Source organism: Panicum hallii, chromosome 6 (genome assembly GCF_002211085.1).
Source record: "Panicum hallii strain FIL2 chromosome 6, PHallii_v3.1, whole genome shotgun sequence".
NCBI classification, from domain to species: domain Eukaryota; kingdom Viridiplantae; phylum Streptophyta; class Magnoliopsida; order Poales; family Poaceae; genus Panicum; species Panicum hallii.
The window spans coordinates 12277876-12305166 of record NC_038047.1 but is presented as its reverse complement, the minus strand read 5'-3'; the positions used below and the strand labels follow the sequence as shown (position 1 = coordinate 12305166).

Sequence of the window (27291 nt, the reverse complement as noted above, 5' to 3'; positions counted from 1 at the left end):
TTTCAAGGGAGTTGGGCTAGTATGTTCATCCAACAAGTTGACAAATCCTCTATAGTCTAGGTTGCTATTTTGGTCCGTAGGAATTTGATGGTTAAGGATGAGCAAGATACCCATAGACTGCTAATGCCATCAGATGTCCAACAAAGTAGTTCAATGTATACGTGGCAAACTAGTTTTTTTAGAAAGCAAAGCACCTCAGGCTTACACGTATTCCCCCCCCCCCCCACGCGTCAAATTGCCATGCTATCAACTGCACACGTAGCTTCCTAGCGAGCGATTCTGGTGCCACGTTGACAATTAAACCGTGCCGTGTGATAAAAGGACTGTCGTGCGTGTCCACACTTGGGAACCAGCACTGAGCTTTTACATTGTATATATATACTGGTCCCCTTTAAGCTGCAGCATCACTGACCGAGCGCGAAATCCACCGACGACCAATCCAACCAGCAAGGCATCAGGCATGTCCGTGATTAAAGCCAAGGTTGAGGACGCTGCCTCGTCCGCCAAGGTCGGCACGGAGAAGGCCAAGGCCCCACCGTCGTGCTGCTGCCCTGCCTCGCATGTGCCAGCCTCTACGCCGTTCCACGCGTCGCCTTGGCACTTGAGTTGTCAACCGCCGGAGTGCCCCTCGCCGCGATGCTCGGACCTCCACTTCGAGCCCTAATCTCCGGCCATCCTCCGCCTTCCTGCTGCGATTCTTTGCGTGCCAGGCTGCCTTGTCTCGACCCCCTGCCGAGCTTCTCCACTCCCTACTGGTGCTCTCCGACCCCACCCTGGCGCAAATCCTTCACCAGACCGTTCCACGGACGCTCGCCGTCAACCTTCCTCTGCCGCCGCTTCGGCCTCCCCGTCGACCCGGCCGTCCAGCAGCTCCTACCCCTCGTCGATCACTCAAGCAGGACCACATCATCCCGAGGAAGCTCCTGGACCACCGCACCGAGCCTCTTCAACCCCCAGCATGCCAGAACATCACCGCCATGACCAATCCCGATCGCCGCCGCCCGAAGCAGAACTCCATGGCAGGCCCGCCTCCGACCACCCCAGCTCCACGCAAACGCCGCCCGAGGTCCATCTCTACTTCCTTGTGCTCCTCCACCCCTGGCCCCTCGCCGCCGGCGACTCCCCTCGCCAGAACGCCGCTGCCTTTCCCCTGTCCTTTGTCAAGTCCGGCCAAGGACTTGATTGGTTTGATTTGAAAAGTTCTAGGGTCCTTTCTGCAAAGTAGTCTGAGTCTTTCAAATCTATTTCAGTAGACTTTGAAAATTCATAGAAAATTGTAGAAAATTCTGAAAAATGCCAAACCAATTTTGTTTGATTCCTTAAGTCAAATTCGACTACTTTTATATAGTGAGCTTGAACTATATATGTGTATTTTATGACGTAGATTAAATACTAGAAAATGAGTGTTTTAATTGTATCTCATGTTGTATGCATGTGTTGTGTCTGAATTTTGGAACCTAGGTTGTATGTCCCATGAGTAGCTTTGTGTAAAAATTTCGAGTCCTTTACTGCTCATTTAATTAGGAACTCGAGCACCTTTGTTGTTTGTTGATAGAAATTTTATAATTTAATTCTAGATGCATTCCTTTAGGTCTAAAGCTGAAAATTTTACCTTAGCTTTGCTTCAACATGTTCAGTTCACTGTAAAAATTTCGTGCCCAGAAACTATGTGCATGTTTGTAAATCTATTTTTGTTCAGTTTGTCTTGTTGAGGCTAAAATAAATGCTTTAGATTGGCAATAAATGCTGGTAAATTATTTTTACACTCCTTGTCAGTGTGTTATCATGCAAGTTAATCTGTGCTACCGGATCCTTGCTGCATGTCAAGTTGTTGCATTTATTTGGTTCCTAGATATAGTTTTCTTTTTGAGTGTTACTAAGAGGTGCTTTCCTACCATTTAATTTCAGTAGCTAATTCTTGTTCCTGAGTAAGTCATGTTATCCTTATTGGATACTTATAACATGAGTTATGGTTACAACAAGTGTCTCTGTACGGCTGCTCAGATTCTGAGCATGTGCTTTAAAGTTGATTGCTTACGCGTGGTATTGTTTGTATACTTGCTAAAACTAGCTCGTAACCCCAGTACAACTTAGCTAACATACCTGAGACCTTGTGACACTTGAGTCATAATGTACGACTTGGAATAAATTATGAACCACTTAAAGCTATATTTAGTCATGTGTGCTTGTTGTTACAATATGATTCTTGTGCCACTTGTTCGAATCTTAATTAGACTTGTTGTGCAACTCTAAAACATATGAGATGTCTAATCTGAAAGTGAAACATTTGATTTATATTTAACCTACTGGTTGTGTGACGCTAAACTTAATTAGCTCTTGGTAGCCAAAGTCCTTGCGATAGATTGACTGAAGTTAAATTGTGCACCATGCCTGATGTGCTTGCTGCCCCTATGGCAGACTGTTATGATGTTTGGTTAACCTTCTCTGTCAACACACTTATATCAGCCGATTTATTGACTGAGATGTTGGCCACACACCCCTTTAGCTATATACCCATAGGACACATACCTATCGGCCACATACCCTCAACCACACTACAATCGGCTGCACATCTGTAAAACATATCCTCCTCGGCACAAGCCCATCGGCCACATTCTCGTTAGTCTAGTTCCGCGCTTGTGATCTCATCGGCCTAGTCCGATATTAGTTTTCTACTCCACTTGGTTCTTGTAGCAGGTCTGATTTAGATGAACCCAACGACTGTACGTCAATTAAATATTGTACTGACGTAATCAAGTCGATACAACCACACCTAGTTACCTAGTATAACACTTAAGCACATCTTAGTTAGGTACAGTTATTATAGAGTAGGACAATCAGCTACACGGCTGATATGACCCAGTAAATATAGGAGAACATTAAAGGTGAAAACCAGCTACACAGCCAACCCACCAATCGGCTGAATACGCTGAGACACAGACTGTACGGATACATAGTTCGACTAGTCTATCAATACACCATCGGCTAGTTACTCGCACTAGTTAACTAGCTATGCCGGTACATCACTCGACTAGTTCTACTCGATGTGTAAATCGGCTAATGTGCCGATGCACTAAATCAGCTAGTAGGCCGATTCACCGATCGACTAGTACACGTACACAAATCGGCTCAGCCGATGTTCACTAATCAACTAGTTTGCAAATGCACTGATCGACTACTTGTATCTTATCGATTCACAAATCTAGTACATGCGCAATATCAGCTCAGCCGATGTTCACAGATCGACTAGTTTGCTAAACACACAAATCGGCTATGCCGATGCACACAGTGATCAGCTAGACATCCGATGTAGATGGCATATCGGCTGCACCTGCCGAAACACACCACCACAGATCGGCAAGTTAGCACAGTAAGAATCTCTGTTAGGCACGGCCGATACAGCTTTGGCCAATCGGCTAGCACCAGTAGACATCCAATCGGCTAGACCTGATGCACATGAATCCGCTAAGGCCAAGGCCAATGCACCAACCAATTGGACAGACCAGAAATATGCTGATAATCCAATCGGCAAGATCCTTCCTTGATCTATCCTTGAAGCACTGTACTTTTAACATTCCTATCCATATCAGCCAATATGACCCCAGGTGAACTCAAATCGGCTAATCTCTTCTGCTCATATCCAGAAACTACTCATGCTGATTTCTCTTCTAAACAAAAATCAGTAGATTTCCTAATACTATGTAGATAGCTCCCTCCTTTGCCAATTCTATCTGCTGAACCGTGTTGTTTTCCATCAGCTCTGTTGTAACCTTCAACAAATAGCCAATTTTAATCAGTTGTCCAACTAAAGCTCTACCCAAGTTAGTTTCTGATCTTTTTGATTGTTATGTGAGTAGTATGTTAAATGAGTGTTGGATTGCAACTTTATCGTAAGGTAAAACAGTTTCGTGTGCACACTTTGAATATGATGTTTGCATTGCATGTAGATACGACTACTTCCGCAGACGGTACCTACGAGATCTCTCAGAAGTCTGCAGAGGATATTCCTGAAGACCAAGTGAATGTCACCAAGGGATTATCTGAAGGCCCGAACCAAAGTTCGGACGATAATAATACTAACATCCCTAACTCCAGCCCCACCAGTAAAGGCAAGCCCCGGTGTATAACCCAGTATTTCAAATTACTACATTATGCAATCTTATACTTATATATTATATCTTGCATTAAGTCTAGGAGATGGAATGAAACCCTAGATGCATGAATCCTATGAACCTATGTATTGCACCTGAGTTCATATCGAATAGATGCTCTGCTAATGGGACCGGTAGAAGTCGGGTGATTTCCTGTCACTCGCTCGATATAGGAATTGCAATGTTTACCTTCCTGTAATCACTATAAGGATGACGGACGGGAATTATGTGAGGTATCATGGTTGAGATGATACCCCGTCTGTGTTGTTGAATTTGATAAGGTCGCAGTGTGTGGTAGCGGTGGTTAAGCGTTTGAAAGTACTAGCCACATGCCGCGAAATATGGTAAGCGGTAAGCCTAGTAACCAATCGGCCCGAGGAGTGGACATACCTCCCACCACTCGTATTTTGGTTCTTCCTGTTACTCGATTCGACATGTAGGAATACGTGTTGCAGGGCAACCAGGAGTACGGCCGTGTAGTCGCTCTACAGGCGTACGTCCTGCACATTGGATGTGCGTATGGTCCTACAGTCGCTTGTGGTGGCTCTGATCCACGAGTCGGAATGAAAGGCAAACGGTTGCTTCGAAACAATTGTTGGATGTTCCAAGCGTGTGAGTTAGGTTTACCCTTGCAAGGCTGAAATTCGATTCAGGAATCGTCCGTTTCTCGCGGAGATTGAGACTGCTTGATCCCTTTACCACATAGAGTAACAAGAGCAACTTTACGGTTATCAAAGATGATGTTTGGCTAAAGATTATACTATGCTTGCTTAGTTATAGGTGCTATCTAGAATGGATAATCACATAGAACTTGAAAGCTAAAAGTTGAAATTAAGGATCTACTCCTTGTTGCTTTTCAGCTGAAACTAAACCCAGCACCATTATAAGCATTCATAAGTCTAGTTACATGGCTAAGTATACCATGAGACGGGCAAGCCTTGCTGAGTATTAGTATACTCAGCCTTGCTGGTTATATGTTTTTCAGGTAATGTCTTTGAAGACCCTACTCTTCCCCTGTCTTGGCCCTGTGCTCTTCCAGATGGTTGGTCCGTGGAATGGGATCCGACCCCGGCCAACACTGATGATACCGAGTGATGTCGTGTGGCAGAACCAACCTGAATTATACCGGATCAAGTACGTGAGTCCACCCCGAGGGCTCCAACGTGCTTCAAACGGTATAATCCCTTGGCCTGTCGGGTAACGTCCCGATAAACCACCGATACACAGGATCAAATAAGGTTACCTCACACGAAGGTGAGTCCAGAGATACAGTCACCATCATATTTTACATCACAGGGAATTACATTTCAAGAGTTTCCAAAAGCAGTACGAAGTTTCAAATCTAGACAAATCATTACAAACTGTTAAAGTTATAGTTTTTGGCAGCGGAAAACATACGCGATGATCTACAGCACGTCGTCAAGACGGATGTCATGCTAAGTCCGGGCACGACATCACTCGATATCATCAGTGTTGGCCAAGGACGGATCCCATTCCACGGACCAATCAACTGGAAGAGCACAGGGCCAAGGCAAGGGAAGAGTAGGGTCTTCAAAGATATTACCTGAAAAACATAAAGCTAGTAAGGCTGAGTATACTAATACTCAGCAAGACTTACCCGGTATTGGGTATACTTAGCCCATAACTAGACCATGCAGGCTTTGCAAAAGATTCAAGGTTTAGCTTTTGCTGAAAAGCAACAAAGAGTGGGTCCTTATTTTATATTTTAGCTTTCAAGTTCTAGTTCTTTTAACCATTCTAGGTAAGCACCTATAGCTACTCAAGCAAGGTAGAGTCTTTAAAGCATACATCAGTGTCGGTGTTTAACCGGCTGCCCACCGCGGGGTATACCCAAGGTGGTAAGTTTTGGGTGAGGGGACGCCGAGATCAGGAACTCGAAGGTGCAAGGAACACAAGACTTAGACAGGTTCGGGCCGCACGGAGCGTAACACCCTACGTCCTGTATGGTTTGTATTGCCTTCTGTATAGAATGACCTAATGATCTCTCCTTCGAGGGGGGTCCCTGACCTCCCTTATATATCCGAGAGGTCAGAGTTACAAAGATGCTAACCAACCCCCTCCGAGGGATCACACCCGAACTGATCTCGAGTAGATCCTCTCTGTGTTGGTTAGCTCTATCTCCTATTTAAACGGGATAAACAAGAGATAAACAAAACAAATAAGAGACAAGACGGGCTTAATCTCTTAAACTTCGTAACGTGCCCAGCCCGGTGGCCCCGGGTCTGACAAGCCCCCGAGCTCTTCGTAGCTGAGCACTGCAGGCTTATCGAGTACTTTCGAAGCAGTCTTCGACTTCTTTCTGACGATTCGTCCTGAAGTCCTTCTTCGAGTACTTGCTTGGCTGCATCGAAGCTATGAGGTGCTCATGCCCCGAATTTTATTTCTGATATGGCGTGCGATTGCAAAATCGCACTCCATATGGAGTAGCCCCCGAGCCTTAGGTTGAATCGGAGAATCAGGCTGAGGATCCCGCTTGTCAGTAGTCTTCCTTACCCTTCAAAGAAATTTGAAAAATAAGTAGTCGATGCCACGTACCCCGCAGCCCCCGAGCCTTGAATCCAAATCCCACAAAGTTTGGAGATAAGGGTCCAAAAATCGTGGCATACAGGCTAAACAATGACACGTTAATGAGGAGAACGAAGGGATGGTACAAATGATGTAATTAGACCAAAGATTCGAAAAACCCCTTTTTCCGGGCTAATTAGCCCTGAAAAAATGATTAATCAAATATGCCGTCTAATCAAATCACCAAATGACCCCTCATCTTCGGAATAGACCACGAAACGGCGCTTGACCTTCAGAACAGTAATTTCCCCCACTCCGCTGGTTATTTAACCCCGCGATAACTGGAGGGAAAAACCACGCTTTCAATCTGCATTCCATCGAGAACCACCAAATTCCCCAATCCAAACCAAGCGCCGCCGCCTTCCCCCAAGAAGAGCTCCCACCCCGACCTCCCCGCCCCTCTCCCCGCAGCCCCCGAGCATCTCGTGGCCGGCGCATCGGAGATGACGTCCAAGAAGTCGGAGATCGAGGGAGTGAAGAAGGGTGCGGAACCAACAACCGCGGAGTGGACACACAGTAAGTGCTCCCTCAACAATCTGAAAAAACTTGTTTCCGAGGGGTTGCTGCAAGAGAAAAATCTCGTCTACTGGCGCCCCTCTTTCCGTGAACCGTTCCCCATGGAGAATGTCGACGAAATCGTCACATTCTACCATTTTGCCGAACGGGGATTGGCCCTCCCCACTTGTTCTTTCTTCCGCGGCCTTCTTTACTACTACGGGCTTGAGCTCCATCACCTCAACCCGAATTCCATCTGCCACATCTCCATTTTCATCCACTTTTGTGAAGCATTTCTCGGAATTGAGCCCCACTGGGATCTATTCCGCTTCCTTTTCCGCTTGAAACCCCAACCGACCATGAAAAAACTCGCTGTGGTAGGGGGCGCCGGCATCCAACTGCGACAGCAGGCCGGCGAAAAATACCTTGCATATAAATTCCCCTCCAACCTTCCTGGGTGGAAAAACCTCTGGTTCTACATCGAGAACCATGCGCCCCCCCTGCCGACGAAGTCGAGCAAACCGCCCGTGGTGAGGGGGGAATGGAACCTTGAACCCTCCGGCATGGAAATGATCCAAGTCAAGGAGCTGCTGGAGGCCATCGACGCACTGAAGAAGGAGGGGGTGATCGGCGCCTCCGTCATGTTCTCCTTTTACAAGCGCCGCGTCCAACCCATCCAACAGAGATGTTGCCTGGGCTTCGAGTACACCGGCCCTGCTGACCCTTCTCGCATGTGCACAGAAGAGGTGCCAGATGAAGTCGCGCTCCAGCGGGTTCAGCGGGTGCTGCTGGACGTGAACACCGTGCTGTACGTGCCCACCCTGTACTCCGCGCAACATCCGCCCCCGCCGGTAAGTGCTCGACTTCTTGTTGCCGAAGAAATCGACTACTGCGCCGATACTGAACTGAGGGACTTTCCGCAGGGACACTCGGAACTGTACTGCAGCTACCCGCCGCAGCCGGACCTCCCCCGAGCGTATCACCTCCTTCCTTCTGCAGTTACGGCGGCCAAGAAAGCTCCCCTTGCTGCGATCCAGAGCCGCAACGATGCCACCGAACGCGGGGTCTTGCCAGCGGGGGAAGAAGCCGAGGGAGGCCCGCGCCTTGTTGCCGCCGTTGCCACCAAGGCGGTTCGCCATGCTGCAGTTCAAGGCAGCAGCGAGTCCACCGGGTGCGTGGGCTCGCAGGCGAGTGAAGGGACCGTGGGGGAGCTGCACGAGGACAACTCCTCCGATCAGAGCGTGGAGTTGACCGGCGCTCTGCCACCGGTGCCGAAGGGCCAGCGCCAGGTGCGCAAACGCAAGGCTCAAGAAGTCGAGTCCTCTAGGTACGGAATTACTGTGTTGGCCAATTCCAAAGTTTCCATGGTGCTGAGAATCTGACAGCGTCCCCTTGCAGCCTCCCTGCTCCGCCGCCCGGGACGGAGCCCGAAGGGGTGGAGGCGGGCCCTTCTGCCGCCACGACGGTGACCATCGCCGTGGCGGGGACCCCTCCATCGGCCGATCAGACCCCTCCATCCGCGGCGGGCGTCCCCCGTCGGGCCTGGCGGGTGAAGAAGGCTGCCAAGAAGAAGTCGACACTGTGAGTTTTGCTTCGATCGCTTGAAAAGCTTGGCCGCGCCTGCGTGAATAACCATGTTGTCGATGTCGCCAGGGCTGCAAGTGCGGTGCAACTCCAGCTGGAACCGGGCAGGGCTGCGGCGCCTGCCTCAGCCGCAGCAGCCCCCGAGCCCTCGGCGCCTGGGGGGCCTGTACCCGCAGAGGTGGCCCCTGGGACAGATGCGGGGCTCTCCGACTTGCCGCCTCCCGAGTCCTGACAAGGAGGAGCCGGGCCCGGTGGCGATGAACAGGTCGTGGCCCCGGAAGCGGATGCGGGGCTCCCCAACTTGCCGCCTCCCGGGTCCCGGCAACAGGGAGCCGGGCTCAGTGGCGAGGAACAAGTCGTGGCCCCTGGTGCCGCTCCTAACAGTGGTACAGGTACGCGCTTACCCGCCCGCGGCTTGAAGCTAGGGTCCGGGGACAATGTGGTGACTATGTCGTATGCTTGCAGGTGTCCAGCCGCCACCGTCCGAGGATGCCGCCGGGCCCTCGGAGAGTCCCCGTGAGGTGCTGAGGACCGGGCCAGGGTACCAGAACATCATCACCACCGACCTGGTGGATGATCCTCTGCTAACGGCCGAGAACCTGAAGACCTTCAAGAGCACCTTCAAGGAGTTATACGACTTCTCCATGGTAGTACTCGCGTAAAGTTCCGGGTATGTGCATTGGTGAGTTGTTTAGTACTCATTCTCCTCCTTTGGCGCAGCATGTGATTACCAAATCCCAGAAGAAGTCGGAGAAACTCCGCGCGGTTGTGAGTGACGCGCGGGAGTTAGGTGCCCTGCACAAGCGCATCTCCGAGGAGAAGACGAAGAACTGCTATCTGCAGCGCGAGCTTGATATGCTGAAGCAGGAAAGGACTCGAGAGACCTGGCTGCTCAAGAATGACCTGAAGAACCTTGAAGAGGCCAACTCCGAGCTCCAACAACGGCTCAAGGAGCAACAAGCAGAGTACCAGGAGCAGCTCAAGGCGGAAAAGAAGGCGCATCAAGGTAGGCCCTCGCTTCCCTCGAGTACTTGTCCTTAGTGATTTCACTTGTTTGCTGAAACATCTTTACCACAGAGCTTAGGAAAGTAATAAAACATAAAGAGGAGCTGCTTACTGACGTGAAGAATATGCTGTATCGTCGTACAGATGAAGTCGAAAGGCTGCAGAAGGTGATCGACGACACTGAACATCAGTTCGTCGACTGCCTTCAGCAAGTCAAAGCGCTGGGCGAGAGGGACGAGCAGCGGCGCAAGGAGCTGGAGGACCTCCAGGGAGCCGCCCAGGAACTGGTGGACATGGTGGACCCGCCCGAAGAAGGCGAGGCCGGCCCACGGCCCCTGCTGGGATGGCTCCGTGAAGCCCCGAAAAAGATGCTCAAGTTCTTATCCGAAGCTCCAGTCGCTTGCGTAAGCAACGCCCTTGCGTACGTCAAGTCCTTCGTGCCGACCGCGCAGCTGAGCATCTTCGCGCAAGGGATGGCGGCGGACTGCTCGGACGAGCAGTTCGAGGAGTACCTGCGAGAGGCCCAACCTGTAGCAGAATAGATTGTACACAATGTACTGCAGGATTAGGGTGTATGAGACACTTAATCATTCTCTTATGTAAATGCTTCCCTTGACATCTCTGCTTGTTTGCATGTCTTAGCTGAATTGGGATCCAGGCTTACGAGACTCAAGTAGAGACGCGTCCTTGGGTGCAACGACCCGAAGGGCAGCTAGAATTCGTCTAACAGAGTAGCCACAACTCGATCGAGCGGGTCTAGACCTGTTTGGGGAAGAACGCGAGCATCGTCGCGGGGGTGCCGTGCGTAGGGCGAAAAGTTAGGACTAGCTCGAGTGCAGTGACTCTGATTGTAGTCGAAAACGCTCGTGCTTATGAGCGTGCTCCGTAAGCTGGGTGAGACCCGGGCGGACGGATCGAGCTTGTTAGGAGCAGGTGCGGTCGTTGCCGCGTTTTGGCCATTCTTTTGGCAAAAACATGACTGTTCTGAGTGCAGCCACTCATGATGTAGTCGAGGTGGCTCTTTATGCGAGCCTTTCCAACGCGCTGTTTTTTAGCCAGTCGAGCGGATCAACTGAGTTGGACAAGGTGCGACTTCAGTCGCGTGCGACCACCTAAGGTCGTGGCGGAACTCGATATATCGAGGAGTTTTAGCCGGAGCGGATGGTTCGACAAAAAATGAAGTCGATAAGTTGTGAATGTAGTCATAACTTTATTCACGACGAGTAGCCAGCTTACACGAGAGTTTCGCCCGTGGCCGTGGCTGTTGTCGCCGGAGAAGGAGTGTTCAACCCGAATATTGTGGCTCGAAGCCTCCAATATGAATCGAGGAAAGGAGATCTTCAAGCCCCCGGGGAATTCGGATATCGCCGGGCATTTGCTTACGGGTAGAACTTACGCAGGTGTTGGACGTTCCAGGAATTTGGGATGTCCTGGCCTTCGGGGCACTGTAGTCGATACGACCCTGGCCGTGTGACCCGCTTGACGATGAACGGGCCCTCCCACCTTGAGTTGAGCTTGTGTCGGCCAGATTCGTCCTGGATACGACGCAAGACCAAGTCGCCAACACTGAATGACCGCTCCTTGACGTTGCGATCATGGTATCGGCGGATCCCCTGTAGGTACCGGGCTGACTGGACAAGAGCGGTGCAACGAGCTTCCTCTACAGAGTCGAGCTCTAACTGCCGTGCCTCGTCCGCCTCGCCTTCATTGTACATTTCGACCCTCGGGGACTTCCACATGATATCGGCTGGTAAAATGGCTTCGGATCCATATACGAGGAAGAAAGGTGTTTGGCCTGTGGCTTTGGACGGCTGAGTCCGAAGCCCCCAGACTACATGCGGCAGCTCGTGTACCCATTTTCCTCCCTTCTTACTGTTCTCGTCATATAGCCGCTTCTTGAGGCCGTCGATTATCAAGCCGTTCGCCCGCTCGACTTGTCCATTGGCCCGCGGGTGAGCAACTGAGACATACTTAACTTCGATGCAGGCATTCTCGCAGAATTCCCAGAACTGGTTGGCCGTGAAATTTGACCCCAAGTCCGTGATGATGGTGTTGGGGAAACCAAAACGGTACAAGATATCTGAGATGAAATCAACAACCCGATCTGGCGTGAGCTTGGCGATTGGCTTGTACTCGATCCACTTCGTAAACTTGTCGATAGCCACCAGCACATGGGTAAAACCGCCTGGTGCCGTCGTGAAGGGCCCGATCATGTCGAGACTCCAACAAGCGAACGGCCAAGATGGCGGTATAGTGATGAGGCTATGGGCCGGAACATGTGTCTGTTTGCCGAAGAATTGACAATTTTGGCACCTGCGCACGAGATCCTCCGCGTCGGTGACTGCGGTGGGCCACCAGAAACCAGCCCTGTACGCTTTCCCAACCAGCGTTCTTGATGCCGCATGGTTGCCGCAGACGCCTTCGTGAATCTCCCGCAGTATGTCGTGACCGTCCTCCTTCGTGACGCACTTCATGAGAACTCCTGACCGAGCGCCACGCCTGTAGAGCTTGCCTTTGACCAGGGCGAAGCCCTTGCTCCTTCACGAGATGCGTGCCGCTTCTGCGCTCTTGGCGTCGATTCCCGCCGGTAGCCGTTGGTCTTGAATGAAGTCGATAAAGGCCGCTCGCCAATCCTCCCCAGCATCAGAACCTCTCGGTCGGGTTGTTGGGGACCCGAGTCGATGGTTACCGGCGGAGAAGGCTTGATGGATGGCTGAGCGAGCTCCTGGACGAAGACTCCCGGTGGGACTTGAGCGCGTGTTGACCCCAGTTTGGACAGGATATCTGCACCAACGTTGTGTTCTCGTAGCACATGGTGGACCTCCAAGCCGGAGAACTTGCTTTCCAGCTTGCGCACTTCCTGAACGTATGCCTCCATCGTCTCCTTGTTGCAATCCCATTCCTTATTGACCTGCTGAACGACAAGAAGAGAGTCGCCATATACAAGTAGTCGCTTGATCCCTAGTGATATCGCCAAACGAAGCCCGTGAAGCAAGGCTTCATACTCGGCTTCATTGTTGGATACCGCCCACAGGATCTGAAGGACGTATTTCAACTGCTCACCTCGTGGGGAGATAAGCAAGACACCAGCACCCCCGCCGTCGAGCTTGAGGGATTCATCAAAGTACATGGTCCAGTGCTCTGGCTTGTCCACTGGGGTTGGGACTTGATTCTCCCTCCATTCAGCCATGAAGTCGACTAGAGCCTGTGACTTGATTGCAGTGCGTGGCTTGAAGTCGATTGACTGAGCCCCAGTTCCACTGCCCACTTAGATATGCGTCCCGTGGCATCTTGATTATGAAGAATATCCGCCAGCGGGAAATCCGTAACCACAGTGATCTTGTAGTCGTCGAAGTAATGGCGCAACTTCCTTGATGTGATTAAAATTGCATATAAGAGCTTTTGAACTGCTGGGTACCGTACCTTTGACTCGGAGAGGACCTCGCTGACGAAGTAGATGGGCCTCTGCACTCCAAACGCATGGCCTTCTTCGCCTCGCTCGACTACAATAGCGCTGCTGACAACATGGGTTGTTGCCGCAATGTAGAGTAGTAGGTCCTCTTCTGGTAGCGGAGCGGTGAGGATCGGAGGCGACTGGAGATGAATTTTCAGGTCTTGTAAGGCCCGCTCGGCCTCCTCCGTCCATTGGAATCTGTCTTGGCGTTTTAGGAGCTTGAAGAAAGGTAGTCCTCTCTCCCCGAGTCGGGAGATGAACCTGTTCAAGGCCGCCATACAACCTGTCAGCTTCTGCACATCCTTGACTGTGGCCGGAGCCTCCATATTAGTGATGGCCGTGATCTTTACAGGGTTGGCTTCGATGCCCCGGTTGCTGACAATGAACCCGAGCAGTTTCCCTGAAGGTACTCCAAAAACGCATTTGGTGGGATTGAGTTTCCACCGATATCTGCGCAGACTGCTAAAAGTTTCTTCCAGATCTGTGATCAAGTTATCGGACTCCCTGGTCTTGATGACCACGTCGTCCACGTAGGCCTCGACGTTCCGGTGCAGCTGATCCGCGAAACACATCTGGATCGCGCGTTGGTAAGTTGCTCCCGCATTCTTCAACCCGAAGGACATTGTTTTGTAAGCGTAGGTCCCGTACGGGGTGATGAAGGCAGTCTTGATTTGGTCCTCCTCCTTAAGCGCGATCTGGTGATAGCCTGAGTAACAATCGAGGAAACAAAGAAGGACGCAGCCGGCTGTTGAGTCGACAACTTGGTCAATACGCGGCAGCCCAAAATGATCTTTTTGGGCAATGCTTATTGAGATCAGTGTAGTCGACACACATTCTCCATTCATTATTTTTTTTCTTTACAAGAACGGGATTCGCTACCCACTCTGGATGGATTACTTCTTTAATGAATCCAACCGCGAGAAGTTTAGCGATCTCTCGTTTGATGGCCTCACGCTTGTCGTGGGCAAACCTCCGGAGGCGTTGCTTTTTGGGCGTGGCCTTCGGGTCTACATTCAAAGCATGCTCGATCAACTCCCTGGGCACCCCTGGCATGTCCGCAGGTTTCCATGCGAATATGTCTCGGTTAGCCCGAAGAAAGCTGACGAGCGCGAGTTCCTATTTGTTGCCTAAGCCCGCGCCAATGACGGCGGTCTTAGACGGATCTCCCTCCTGGAGCTGGATCGACTTGAGGGCCACGCCATCAGTCGACTGGATGCTTGACTTGCTGGCCTTCTTGGAGGGAATTTCCAGCCCAGACTGGGAAAGCTGCTGCGCGGCTGCGAGTACTTCTCCCGAAGCATCTGGCACACGAGTAGTCGAAGCATATTGGATCGCCTCCTGGTTGCAGTCATATGACTTCTTCAAGTCGCCACGGAGGGTGAGCACTCCACCGAGTCCTGGCATCTTAAGAAGCAGATAAACATAGTGCGGCACTGCCATGAACTTAGCTAGTGCCGGATGACCCAATATTGCATGGTAAGAGGAATCAAAAGTAGCCACCTCAAACTTGATAAACTCGGTACGATAATTCTCCCGCGTGCCAAAGGTGACTGGGAGGACCACCGTGCCAAGCGGGTGCGCCGCATTACCTGGGACGATCCCGTAGAAGGGAGACTTGCTGGGCACCAACATATCCTTGAAATCCAGGCCCATCTTCTTCAAAGTACTGACGAAGATGAGATTGAGCCTGCTTCCGCCATCGATGAGGACCTTGGTGAGCTTGACCTCCGCCACCACGGGATCCAGAACCAATGGGAACTTACCGGGCTCCGAGAAGCTCGTCCATTGATTGTCGCGAGAGAACGAGATGGGGACCTCCGACCAACGGAGCGGCCGTGGTACGCCGGCTCGACGGACAAAATCTCACGAAGAAGCAGCTTCTGGTCCCTCCTGGAACCGGAAATCCTCATCACCGCCGAAGATAACGTTGACGACCTTCGAGGCATCCTGAAACTTCGGATTACGCCCCTGGTCCGTCGTGATCGTCATCCTCGGGTTCTTTGTCGGCAGGCTTCTTATTCTTCTTTCCACCACCGGTGTTACTGAACGTCCTCCGAAGGTGGTAGCAGTCAATGGCGGCGTGGCTAGCGCCCGGATGCCATGGGCACTTCTTCTGCAGGAGCTTCTCGAACTCCTCCTGCGTCGTTGACTTCTTGCCCCGCGAAGGACGATCGATAGCCGCGATAACATTATCTGGCTTTCGTTTTCGGAGTGAACCCGAAAAGTCCCGCTGGCTTGTGTCGTTGCGGTTGTCGTTTGAACGCCGCAAATTATTATCTTGATGCCGCGGGAACCGCTCCCGCATCTTCTCCTCTTGTTCGGACCAATCGTGCATCATGTCACGAAGGCCCGCAACAGTCTTTGGCCTGTTCGCCCGAAATCCCTGTAGATGCTGGGGTCGGTGATGCCGTTGTAGAAACAGTTGATGATGTCTTCTTCTGAGATGTTCGCGATAGTGGCGCGGACGTCGAAGAAGCGACGCGTGTAGGATCGCAGGAGCTCGTTGCGTTCTTGCTTGCACTGGGCAAGATCATGTCGAGTACCTGCACGAGCGATCGCTCCTGGAAATTGTCGATGAAGACTTTCTTAAGCCGTTCCCAGGAGTCAATTGTGTTGCTGCCGAGGCTCTCCAGCCAAGTGAGCGGCGCAGGGTCCAAAGCCATCGGGAAGTAGACGACTTTGGTGATATTTGAGCCCCCGCGACGTCAATGGCCGTAGAGTAGCAACGAAGCCACTGCTGGGGGAGCCTGCTTGCCGTCGTACTTGGTGATGCCGATCGGCTTGAAGCCCTCCGGGTACTTGTAGCTGCTGAAACGAGCGGAAAAAGCAGGAAATCGATCGCTACAATCAGTACCTTCATTCTCGACTTCTTCACGGGTCTTGCGCCTGGAAGAAATCACGGTGCGCGCATCGCGGCCTTCATTGATGTGTTGACGCAGATCCTCCGGAGGGAGTCGATGATGGGCTTGTCGTGGCTGACCCCCTTGCGGTGGCTGCTGCCTCCCGCCAGGGGTCTGGCTCCCGCAAGCGTTGTCGTTGCTGGGTTGACGTCGAGGACAGCCGCCAGCCGCTCGGCTGTGGTTCTGACTTCGACTTTCACCCACGCGCTCCTCCCTGATGGTAAGCGCCGGGTTGTGTTGATCCAACTGGATCCAAGCCCTCTGCGTACAAGAGTGCTTGACGTACCTCCGGGTCATGGCTGCGCTCGAGGATGGCCGTAACCCTGGCGATGTTGGCCACCGGAGTCCGAAACCCCCGTTCGCTGACGGCGGCGAACTCAGGATCAAGCTCACGATGCATAGATCTCCTACGCTCGTTGGCCCTCCTCTGCCGGATTGTGCGGGCCCTGTTTCTGGCCCTCCGCGCTTCACGATCGGCGTCATTTTCGTCGCCGACATTGGCTGTGATCTCATCCTCGGAGACCGCTTCAAAGTTGTCGATGGGAAAATCCCCATCGTCCTCGCCTTCTTCGGCCATCAGCACCTGGCGGGAGGAAAGCTCATGAGAACTTTCATCGACTAGTTCGGTCGACCCCTCAGCCTCGGTGGCCAATGGCCTGCCTTCTTGAAAAGGCAAGGGCTCGAGGTGGGCCACGAGTCGGCCCTCTGCCTCGAGTAGTTTGGGGAGCGTCATGCCCCTCCAGTACACCACGTGCCCCTCCGGCAGGGGGGTGACCACCAGATCACCGGTACCGGAACAACCCGAAGCCCCCCGACACGCGGTGGCCTCAAGCTTTCCGGTCTGGAGTAACAAGTCCAGGTCCTTCTCAGACATGGAGAGGGACCCAGAGTCGTGGGCCTCCTGAAGGTTGGTGGCCAAATCGCACAAACCGAGTTGATATCGGTTGTGCTGGTCCCTAGATTGGAACGAATCCAAACCAGGGAGTTGCCACAACACCAGAAGAAGTCGAAGCTAGATCGGACTCCAACTCGATCTGTGCTGCGGAAGCGTGGAGCGGCAAGTTGTCGAGCCCGTCGACGAACTTGTCAAGGTCGCTGCGGAGATCCGCAGCGGAGGTTTTTGGCTTCATGTCGACGAGGAATCGCCGGAAACTGCCCGCACCATCTGCGATGCAGACCCATGAACCAAAAACGAACGTCGTACCCTGAGAGGGAACTGACCTGATGAATCTGAACGATGCCATCGAGCTCGCCGGTGGATCTTCGACGCGCACCCCTACCTGGCGCGCCAGCTGTCGGTGTTTAACCGGCTGCCCACCGTGGGGTATACCCAAGGTGGTAAGTTTTGGGTGAGGGGACGCCGAGATCAGGAACTCGAAGGTGCAAGGAACACAAGACTTAGACAGGTTCGGGCCGCACGGAGCGTAACACCCTACGTCCTGTATGGTTTGTATTGCCTTCTGTATAGAATGACCTAATGATCTCTCCTTCGAGGGGGGTCCCTGACCTCCCTTATATATCCGAGAGGTCAGAGTTACAAAGATGCTAACCAACCCCCTCCGAGGGATCACACCCGAACTGATCTCGAGTAGATCCTCTCTGTGTTGGTTAGCTCTATCTCCTATTTAAACGGGATAAACAAGAGATAAACAAAAGAAATAAGAGACAAGACGGGCTTAATCTCTTAAACTTCGTAACGTGCCCAGCCCGGTGGCCCCGGGTCTGACAATCAGCATTACTTATAAACAACATTGCTCTTGTTACTCTATGTGGCAAAAGAGTTAAGCAGTCTCAATCTTCGTGAGAAGCGGACGATTCTGAATCGAATTTCAACCCTTGCAAGGTAAACCTAACTCACATGCTTGGAACACCAACAGGTCGTTCCGAAGCAACCGTTTGCCTTTCATTCCGGGTCGTGGAACAAAGCCACCACAAGCGACTGCTGGACCATACGCACATCCAATGTGCAGGACATACGTCTGTAGCACGACTACATGACCGTATGCCTGTCTGCTTTGCAGAACGTACTCCCACAGTCGGTGCGTGTAAACATAAAATAAAAGTCGAGTGGTGGGGGACGAGTCCACTTGCCGGGCCGATTGGTTACTAGGCTTACCGCTTACCATATTTCGCGGCATATGGCTAGTACTTTCAAACGCTTAACTGCCACTACCACACACTGCGACCTTAACCAAATTCATCAACACAGACGGGGTATCCTTTCCTTCCATGATGCTACACATAACCCCGTCCGTCATCCTTATAGTGATTGCAGAATTGTAATTAATCAATTCCTATATCGCGCGAGTGACAGGAAATCACCCGACTTCTACCGGTCCTATTAGCATAGCACTAGTCGGACTCAGTTTCTAGGATTCAGTACATTGGTTCCTAGGGAAATGCATCTATGGTTTTCAGACAACTCCTAAGAACTTAATGCACAAGTATACAACTATATATAGAGGTAAATTGCAGTGTAAATAAGATACTGGGTTTATGTCCGGGGCTTGCCTTTACTGGTGGGGCTGGAGTCAGGGATGTTAGTATTATTATCTTCTGAACTTTGGTTCGGGGCTTCAGATAATCCCTTGGTGACGTTCCTTTGGTCTTTAGAAACATCCTCTGCAGACTCCTGGGAGATCTTGTAGGTGCCGCTTGCGGAAGTAGTCGTATCTACATGCAACGCAACATTACATTCAAAGTGTGCACATGAAACTATTTTACCTTACGATAAAGTTGCAATCCAACACTCATTTAACATACTACTCCTATAACAATCAAAAAGATCAAAAACTAACTTGGGTAGAGCTTTAGTTGGACAACCAATTAAAATTGGCTATTTGTTGAAGGTTACAATAGAGCCGATTGAAAACAATAGGGTTTAGCCGATAGAATTGGCAAATGAGGGAGCTATCTTACACAGTATTAGGAAATCTGCTGATTTTGGTTTGTAAGAGAAATCGGCAGGAGCGGTCTCTGTATATGAGTAGAAGAGATTAGCCAATTTGAATTCACCCGGGGTCAAATTGGCTGATATGGATAGGAATGTTAAAGGTACGGTGCTTCAAGGATAGATCAAGGAAGGACCTTGCTGATTAGATCTAGTTATCAGCATGTTTTTGCCTAACTAATGGTTGGTGTATCGGCTTGCCTTAGTCGACGAGGGTGCATCAGGTTTAGCCGATTGATGTGCTTTGGTCGTGCCTAACAGAGGCGTGTCTACTGTGCTATCTTACTGATCTGTGGTGGTGTGTCTTAACAGGTGCAGCCAATATGTCATCTAAATTGGTTGTCTAGCTGATCACTGCACACATCGGCTTAGCTGATTTGTGTGTTTAGAAAACTAGTCGATCTGTGAACATCGGCCGAGCTGATATGTGCGCATGTATTAGATTTGTGAATCGATAAGATACAAGTAGTCGATCAGTGCATTTGCAAACTAGTTGATTAGTGAACATCGGTTGAGCCGATTTGTGTACGTGTACTAGTCGATCGGTGAATCGGCATACTAGTCGATTTAGTGTATCGGCACATTAGCCGATTTACACATCGGGTAGAACTAGTCGAGTGATGTATCAACATAGCTAGTTAACTAGTGCGAGTAACTAGCTGATGGTGTATTGGTAGACTAGTCGAACTATGCATCCGTACGGTTTGGGCCTCGGCGTGCTCAGCCGATTGGTGGGTCGGCTGTGTAGCTGGTTTCCATCCTTAATGTTCTTCTATATCTACTGGGCAATATTAGCCGTGTAGCTGATTGTCCTACTCTGCACTAACTGTGCTTAACTAAAATGTGCTTAAATGTTATCCTAGGTAACTAGGTGTGGTTGTATCGGCTTGATTACGTCAGTACAACAATTGAGTGACATGTAGCCAATGGGGCCATCTAAACTGGATCCGTTACAAGAACCAGATGGAATATGACATTATCATCGGACTTAAGCTGATGAGACTACAAATATGGAACTAGACAAAAGAGAATGTGGCCGATGGGCTGGTGTCGATAGATGGGTAGCTAAAGAGGGCGTGAGGTTGATGGGCATACAGCTGATGGGTGTCCTACGGGTGCGTAGTCAGAAGACATATGGCCGATAGGTATGTGTCCTATGGGTATATTGCTAAAGGGGTGCATGGTCAACATCTCAGTCGATAAATCGGCTGATATAAGTGTGCTGACAGAGAAGGTTAACGAAACATCACAATAGTCTGCCATAGGGGTAGCAAGCACATCAGGCATGGTGCACAATTTAACTTCAGTCAATCTATCGCAAAGACTTTGGCTACCAAGAGCTAATTAAGTCTAGCATCACACCACCAGCAGGTTAAATATAAATCAAATGTTTCACTTGCAGATTAGACTTCTCATCTGTTTTACAGTTGCACAACAAGTCTAATTAAGATTCGAACAAGTGGCACAAGAATCATATTGTAACAACAAGCACACATGACTAAATATAGCTTTAAGTGGTTCATAATTTATTCCAAATCGTACATAATGACTCAAGTGTCACAAGGTCTCAGGTATGTTAGCTAAGTTGTACTGGGGTTACGAGCTAGCTTTAGCAAGCATACAAACAATATCACGCATAAGCAATCAACTTTAAAGCACATGCTCAGAATCTAAGCAGCCGCACAGAGACACTTGTTGTAACCATAACTCATGTTATAATTATCCAACAAGGGTAACATGACTTACTCAGGAACAAGAATTAGCTACTGAAATTAACAGGTAGGAAAGCACCTCTTAGTAACACAAAAAGAAAACTATATCTAGGAACCAAATAAATGCAACAACTTGACATGCAGTAAGGATCTGGTAGCACAGATTAACTTGCATGATAACACACTGATAAGGAGTGTAAAAACAATTTACCAGCATTTATTGCCAACCTAAGGTATTTATTTTAGCCTCAACAAGACAAACTGAACAAAAATAGATTTACAAACATGCACATAGTTTCCGGGCTCGAAATTTTTACAGTGAACTAAACATGTTGAAGCAAAGCTTAGGTAAAATTTTCAGCATGAAACATGAAGGAATGCAGCTAGAATTAAATTATGAACTTTCTATCAACATACAACAAAAAGTACTCGAATTCTAAGTAAATGAACAGTAAAGTACTCGAATTTTTTACACAAAGCTACTTATGGAACTTACAACCTAGGTTCCAAAATTCAGCCACAACACATGCATATAACATGAGATACAATAAAACACCCATTTCCTAATATTTAATCTACATCAGAAAATATACACCTACAGCTCAAACTTCCTAAATAAAAGTAGTCGAATTTTACTTAAGGATTCCAACAAAACTGGTTTGGCATTTTTCTGATTTTTCTATGATTTACTACGATTTTTCAAAGTTTCAGCCAAAGATTTCAAAAAGATCCAGCGCGATACTATTCATCTGAGTCATGGTCTGTGCAGATAGGTCCCTGAAACTATTCCTATTGTTGTATGGGGTCCCTGGTCGCGATTTTTGGAACAGAGAAAGCTCAGGGAGCTTGATTCCGGCGATGGGGTGCTTCCCGGAGGCGAGGGATAGGTGGGGGAGCATGAGGGACACGAGGGCTACCTTTGGATGGGCTCGGGTGACGCCGGGGTGGCTGGAGGAGGGCCGACGACGGTGACAATAACTTGCCAATGGTGGCAGTGGTGCTCTAGCGAGCTTCGGCGGGCGGGGTTGATGGGGAACAGGTGGAGGAGCTTCAAGGGGCTGGGGGCAAGCGATTTTGGGGGTCAGCTCGAGAGAAGAGAGGTCGGAGGGGCGAGCTTGGCGTGGGATGGTTGAGCAGCAACAATGGAGGGCAACGGCGGCTTCTGGTAGTGCGACCGTGAGGTAGAACCGGCCTTTTATAGTCCGTAGAGATAGAGGAGAGTGGAAAGGGCGCAATGCCGCGGTCCTGGGTGGCTGCGTTGACGCGGTAGGCGGCGAGCAGAAGTGCCGGCGAGACCGGGCGGCAATGGCAGTACCACAGGCAACGTGACACTCGGCGAGGGGGCCAGCAAGAAGAGCTAGAGCGGCGCTCGGGTTGGGGTCGACACGTGGGGCAGCTAGGAGCTGGAGGTGGCGCCGGGGAGCGGCCGAGGCTCAGCACATGGCCGGGGAAACGGTGCTGACACCGGCGGCAGGGGTGCAGCGGCGGAGCAAAGGAGTTGCCAGACGAGGAAGAAGAGAGGAGGAGGTCCGAGGGACTTAGTTGGAAATTTCAAAAACCTCAGGGACTTCACTGTAAACAGAAATTCCCTACTGATCCAGAGCTCTAATGAGAAAATGGTCAAAATGAAAGTTGTAGAACTTTTCAAAAACTATAACTTTGCTTTAGGGCTCAAGTTCAGAAACCTATAGTACAAAGTTTTATTTCACCATTTTGCACTCAAATCAAACTTTCCATAAGTTTTGTCCTAACAAAGCAATTTTTATGAACCTTTGGGCTTATTCGCAAGCATTTAAGGCTGGTATGATTACTTTCACCTTTTTCACTTTGACCCTTGGTAATTTTTGGAAAGTTACTTTATACTCCAACTAAATTACATAAAAGGGTTTGTATTTTCATAAATTTACATAAATACCCTTATTATGAAATTACCTCCCATCCAAAAACATTTTGCAAAAACAACCCTAGTTTTTCCGTAATTATAAAAATACCCCTTTTACTTGCATTTTAAATTTTCAAAAGCTTCACATAAACACACACAAGCTTTACATTAACAAGCACATACTTCACATTAAATAAATAATGTGCCTAGCTTACAAGTATTTGAACTGTCACATGTCGTGCCCGGGCTTAGCATGACATCCGTCCTGACGACGTGTTGTAAATCGTCGCGTTTGTTTTCCGCTGCCAAGAACCTTAACTTTAACGGTTTGTAATAATTTTACTAATGTAGAACTTAGTACTACTTTTGGAAACTCTTGTAATGTAATCCCTGTGATGTAAAATATGATGGTGACTGTATCTCTGGACTCATCTTCGTGTGAGGTAACCTTATTCGATCCCGGAAGTTAGGTGGTTTCATCGGGACTCTACCCGACAGGTCAAGGGGTTACACCGTTTGAAGTACGTTGGAGCCCTTGAGAGAGGACTTGCGTATTTGAGCCGGTGTAATTCAGGTTGGTTTTGCCACAATCTTTACCATATCGAAGCATGTTTTATTTAACATCCGACGGTGTTGCACTAACCTGGGCGGCAGGGGGTCGAGTGGCGGCGGGGCCGGGCGGCGCGGCGCTCGACGGCGGCTGCTTCTATTTTTCCTAAAGCTAATGAACCGAATGGAAGAGACTCACTTATTCTAAATAAGAAAGAAGGAACCAACAAAAAAAAGAATTGTTCCAACCTCGGCTCGATGTCTGTCTGGCGGGGCCGGGTGGCGCGGCCAGGCGGCGGCGCGGCCGGGCGGCAGCGGGGACGGGTGGCGGCGTGGCCCGGGGGCAGAGGCAGCAGCGCGGCCGGGGGGCGGCGGCGGGGCCGGGCGGCGGCGCGAGCTGGGGCCGGCGCAGCGGGAGATGGGGAAAATTCAAACGGAATCAGAAAACGCGAGCCCGGCTGGGGGTAACAGCGGCCCGCCCTAGACCGTCGGAAGCTAATTAACTTCCGACAGCTCTGTCTTCGGCCGTCAGAAGTTAAATAACTTCCGATGGCTATCTCCTCGGCCGTCGGAAGTGAAGTATCTTCCGACGGGGCCATCGAAAGTTTGTTTTAGCCGTCGGAAATTCGCTGTTTTCTTGTAGTGGGCCTTCTGCAGCGACATCTCGTCGTTCCGGGGACGGTCCTCGAAGCCGTCGATGGACACGACCTTGCGGCCCTTCTTCGCGAGGTCGCACTTGCCGTCCCGGGCGGTATAGGGGTAGTCCTCGTCGGTGTCGATGCCGCTGTTCCAGGCGATGAAGGCGAAGGCGTCGTCCATCATCCCGCCGTTGCACCCGCTGTTCTGCCCGTTCTTGGAGCAGTCCACCAGCCCCTGCTCCGACAGCGTCACGAGGCTGCCGGTGACGATCTTGTTGATCCCTTCCACCGCGCCGACCGCGGAGAACGCCCAGCAGCTACCTGCAGGTCGGCACGGTCAAGTCAACACAGCGATCAATTAAAGCATCATTGATCGATTAGTAATATAGCCATCAAACCGTACTGCAGCGATTGATACTCTCTTACCGCAATGAACTTGGTTCTTGACGGGAGCGACGACGCCCCTCTGCCTCCAGTCCACGAACTCCGGGCCTCGACGCCGTCGTACGTGGCGGTATCTCTTCCCGTCAGCGTTTGTGCGTCCCCTGCTGCCCGCGGCGCTGGCGCCGAGGTAGGTGGCGCGGAACTCCTCGTTGGTGAGGTCGGCGAAGCGGTTCATCCCGAGGCGGTAGCCGCGCGCGCCGGCGCGGGCGTTGTGCGCGTCCACGAACCTGAGGTTGTCCCAGAACGCCCGGAAGCGGCGGTCGTGCTCGACGTCGCCGCCGATGGCGTTGGTGTACGCCTTGCCGTGCCGCACGAGCCACAGGTCGTACATCGCGCGCGCCTGGGCCTCCGTCCGCGCCATGCTGTGGCGCTCCGCGGCGCCGGTGGCGAACGAACCGCGCGCCGCGCGGCCGCCGACGAGGCGAAGACGAGGAGGAAGGCCGGCGCGACCACGGCGAGGCGGCGGCCGGCGCCTGCTGCCGCCATGTCCGTCGCGTTCCTCCGGGGGGTTTTGTGACGTCGACAAGCAAGCTAAGTATCACGGTGATCGAGTTGGCAAGAGAGGAACAAGTTCGTATGAACGTGGCATGCTCGTCTTGTTCGTTTGTGCCGGGAAGGCCGGCGGCTGGCGGGTTTTATGGGTCGGGCCGTAGAGCTGCGCTCGGACCCGGGCGTCTGACTCGACAAGTTAAGGGAAAGTAGTTTGGTTGTTGGAAACGGCCACGTCGCTGTGTTGCACAGAACCTGGCACGTAGTACTACTACCCCAGTACAGTAACACAAAGCTGCCAGACTCCGACTCTAATATTGTAGTGCACCCAAGGCTAATTTTCCGTAGAGGATCATGCTGTTTTCTCTCGAAGGCATCGAGTTTGATGTGGTTTCGTTCGAGATCCGACGGTCGACGCCGAACACAAAAAGGTGATCTAAACTATCCGATCACTTTTGTAATAGATTGCATTGAGTGCTAAATTTTCATGATATGACTATTTTCATCCAAGATCATATGTAAAAGGTATGAACGGATGGATTAATAAGTTACGCCATATATAAAATTAGATAGTTTCGCCAATCCGCATGAGTAAAATTTAATATTTATACCATATGGTTGACAAATATATATATCTTCCACACTTAATGGTGATTGTATATTAATGATATGTGGTCAATCCTAATATTGTTTCTATAATTACTGATGATATCGCTAGTACAGAAAATCTCATCGGTTTTTGAAATTTGTCCCAAATTTAATAGCTACGGGCCGGGAGATCTTCCTTTCCGGTTGGAGTCACCGACTAGAACTAAAAATGCAGATTTTTTAGTTCCTGTTGATAACACCAACCCGGACTAAAGGGTCACTATTTAGTCCTAGTTGGTACTATCAACCATGAACCGGGGCAAAAGAATCCTCCACGGGTCAGTTGAAAAGGAAAGCGTACCTATTAGAGTCATATGTTCAGTGTAGGTGAGGTGGTAAGAAAGCTACGCGCGTGGCAAAAGATCTTGGATTTGAGTCCTAGGTGTGGAGTATTTTTTTTACCTTTGCACAACCTTTTAGTCCCGGGTGTGGGAACCAGAACAAATGATCCGGTCATTATTAGTACCGTTCCACGCTCGGGACTAATAAAGCATTTTGCAGCAGTGTATTAAGAAAAATTCAAAGAACGAATTAAAGCACGCCTCGCGTTTGAGCCTGTGGGCGCGTGGTGTGGAGCTTGATCTTGATGACGAGCCCCTCTGTACCATCCATGAAAGTGTGCTCGGCCTCTAATCTAAAAGTTTCAGTATCGTTCTTCTGAAACAAGAAGAAATTGGCGGAACTGCACTGAATGCTACTGGATCTATGCTGATAAAGTTTGCTTGCTCATGGGGATTTGTCTTGCTTACACATGCACATGTAGACTCCGTCGTAAATCGTAATGCTGCTGGTGCTGTGTGGGCATGCTATCTTTGTTCACTCTTTACTCTTCTTCAGTTCTACACTTCTACTGTTAGTAGCATTTTTATATGTGGATACAGTTAGAAGTATTTGTGGACTTCTCTGTTTCTAATTGATTCTGAACTCGAAAACATATGAAAGCTGAATAATAGGTACCCGGTGATTGTGCTAAGCATCGATCGTTGATCACTAATCTTTCCACGACCAAACCACATCCCTGAGAATATAAATATTGCGGGAAAGGACAAGTTATAAAAAGCACATTAAATACGTTCACTCCTGAGAATATATATTCTGCAATGTTTATGAGAATGGTACTGTATGCTTAGTGTGATTAATTACATGATGCTATATGTTTATGTGAATGCTTAACATTGGATTGTTGGTTGGTTTATATATGGGAATTGGCATATCTTCAAAGAGTGTTGAAAGATCGGTCGATAAAGCGGTGCTACTAAAATAATTTTTAGGGACGGTTGAAACATCATTTGCAGGGACGGGTACGAATAGCTGCTTGAAAAAGCGGGTAATGTGCCCGCCCTATAAAGGTATTTGCAGGGGCGGGTCGTGGGGAAATGTATTTTTAGGGGCGCCAAATCAAGGTACAAATTTTTTATAAAATATGCGCACTTATGTTAAACGAGGTTCGAACCGTTTACCTCAAACCTACCGCGTACCTTCTTTATACCACACTACACAATCACTTATGACTCTATGGGGTATGATATTCTTTTGTATTAGCTATGGAATCAATTTGTAGTAGTGGGAGACGCCAATGACCGGCACCTACAATTTTTTTATTTTTACTCTTTTCTTTGAAAATTTAAACATATAATTGTGTATACTCACACAAGATATATTTCACATATCTCAAGTGTTTTTTCAAATGTTCAAAATATCACAATCTCAATTCATATGTTCAAATTACTTTCACATTCACATATACTACATTCACATATCGTATGAAAATGTATATCAATATCAAAATTTATGTCATGGAAGT

At 49.9% G+C, this 27291-nt stretch overlaps 1 protein-coding gene across 1 annotated transcript in view; it reads right to left on the bottom strand.

Annotated features, from left to right (window-relative positions):
- LOC112898133 (cysteine protease 1-like) overlaps positions 1–24711 on the bottom strand; it is a 57758-nt gene extending 33047 nt beyond the window's left edge. Inside the window, exons 1-2 of the mRNA XM_025966522.1 lie at positions 24333–24711; positions 23918–24227 (exon numbers count right to left, since the gene is read on the bottom strand). Coding sequence (XP_025822307.1) covers positions 23918–24227; positions 24333–24711 — 689 coding nt within the window. The remainder of the gene's footprint in view (positions 1–23917; positions 24228–24332) is intronic.
- Between the last annotated feature and the right edge of the window lie 2580 nt (positions 24712–27291).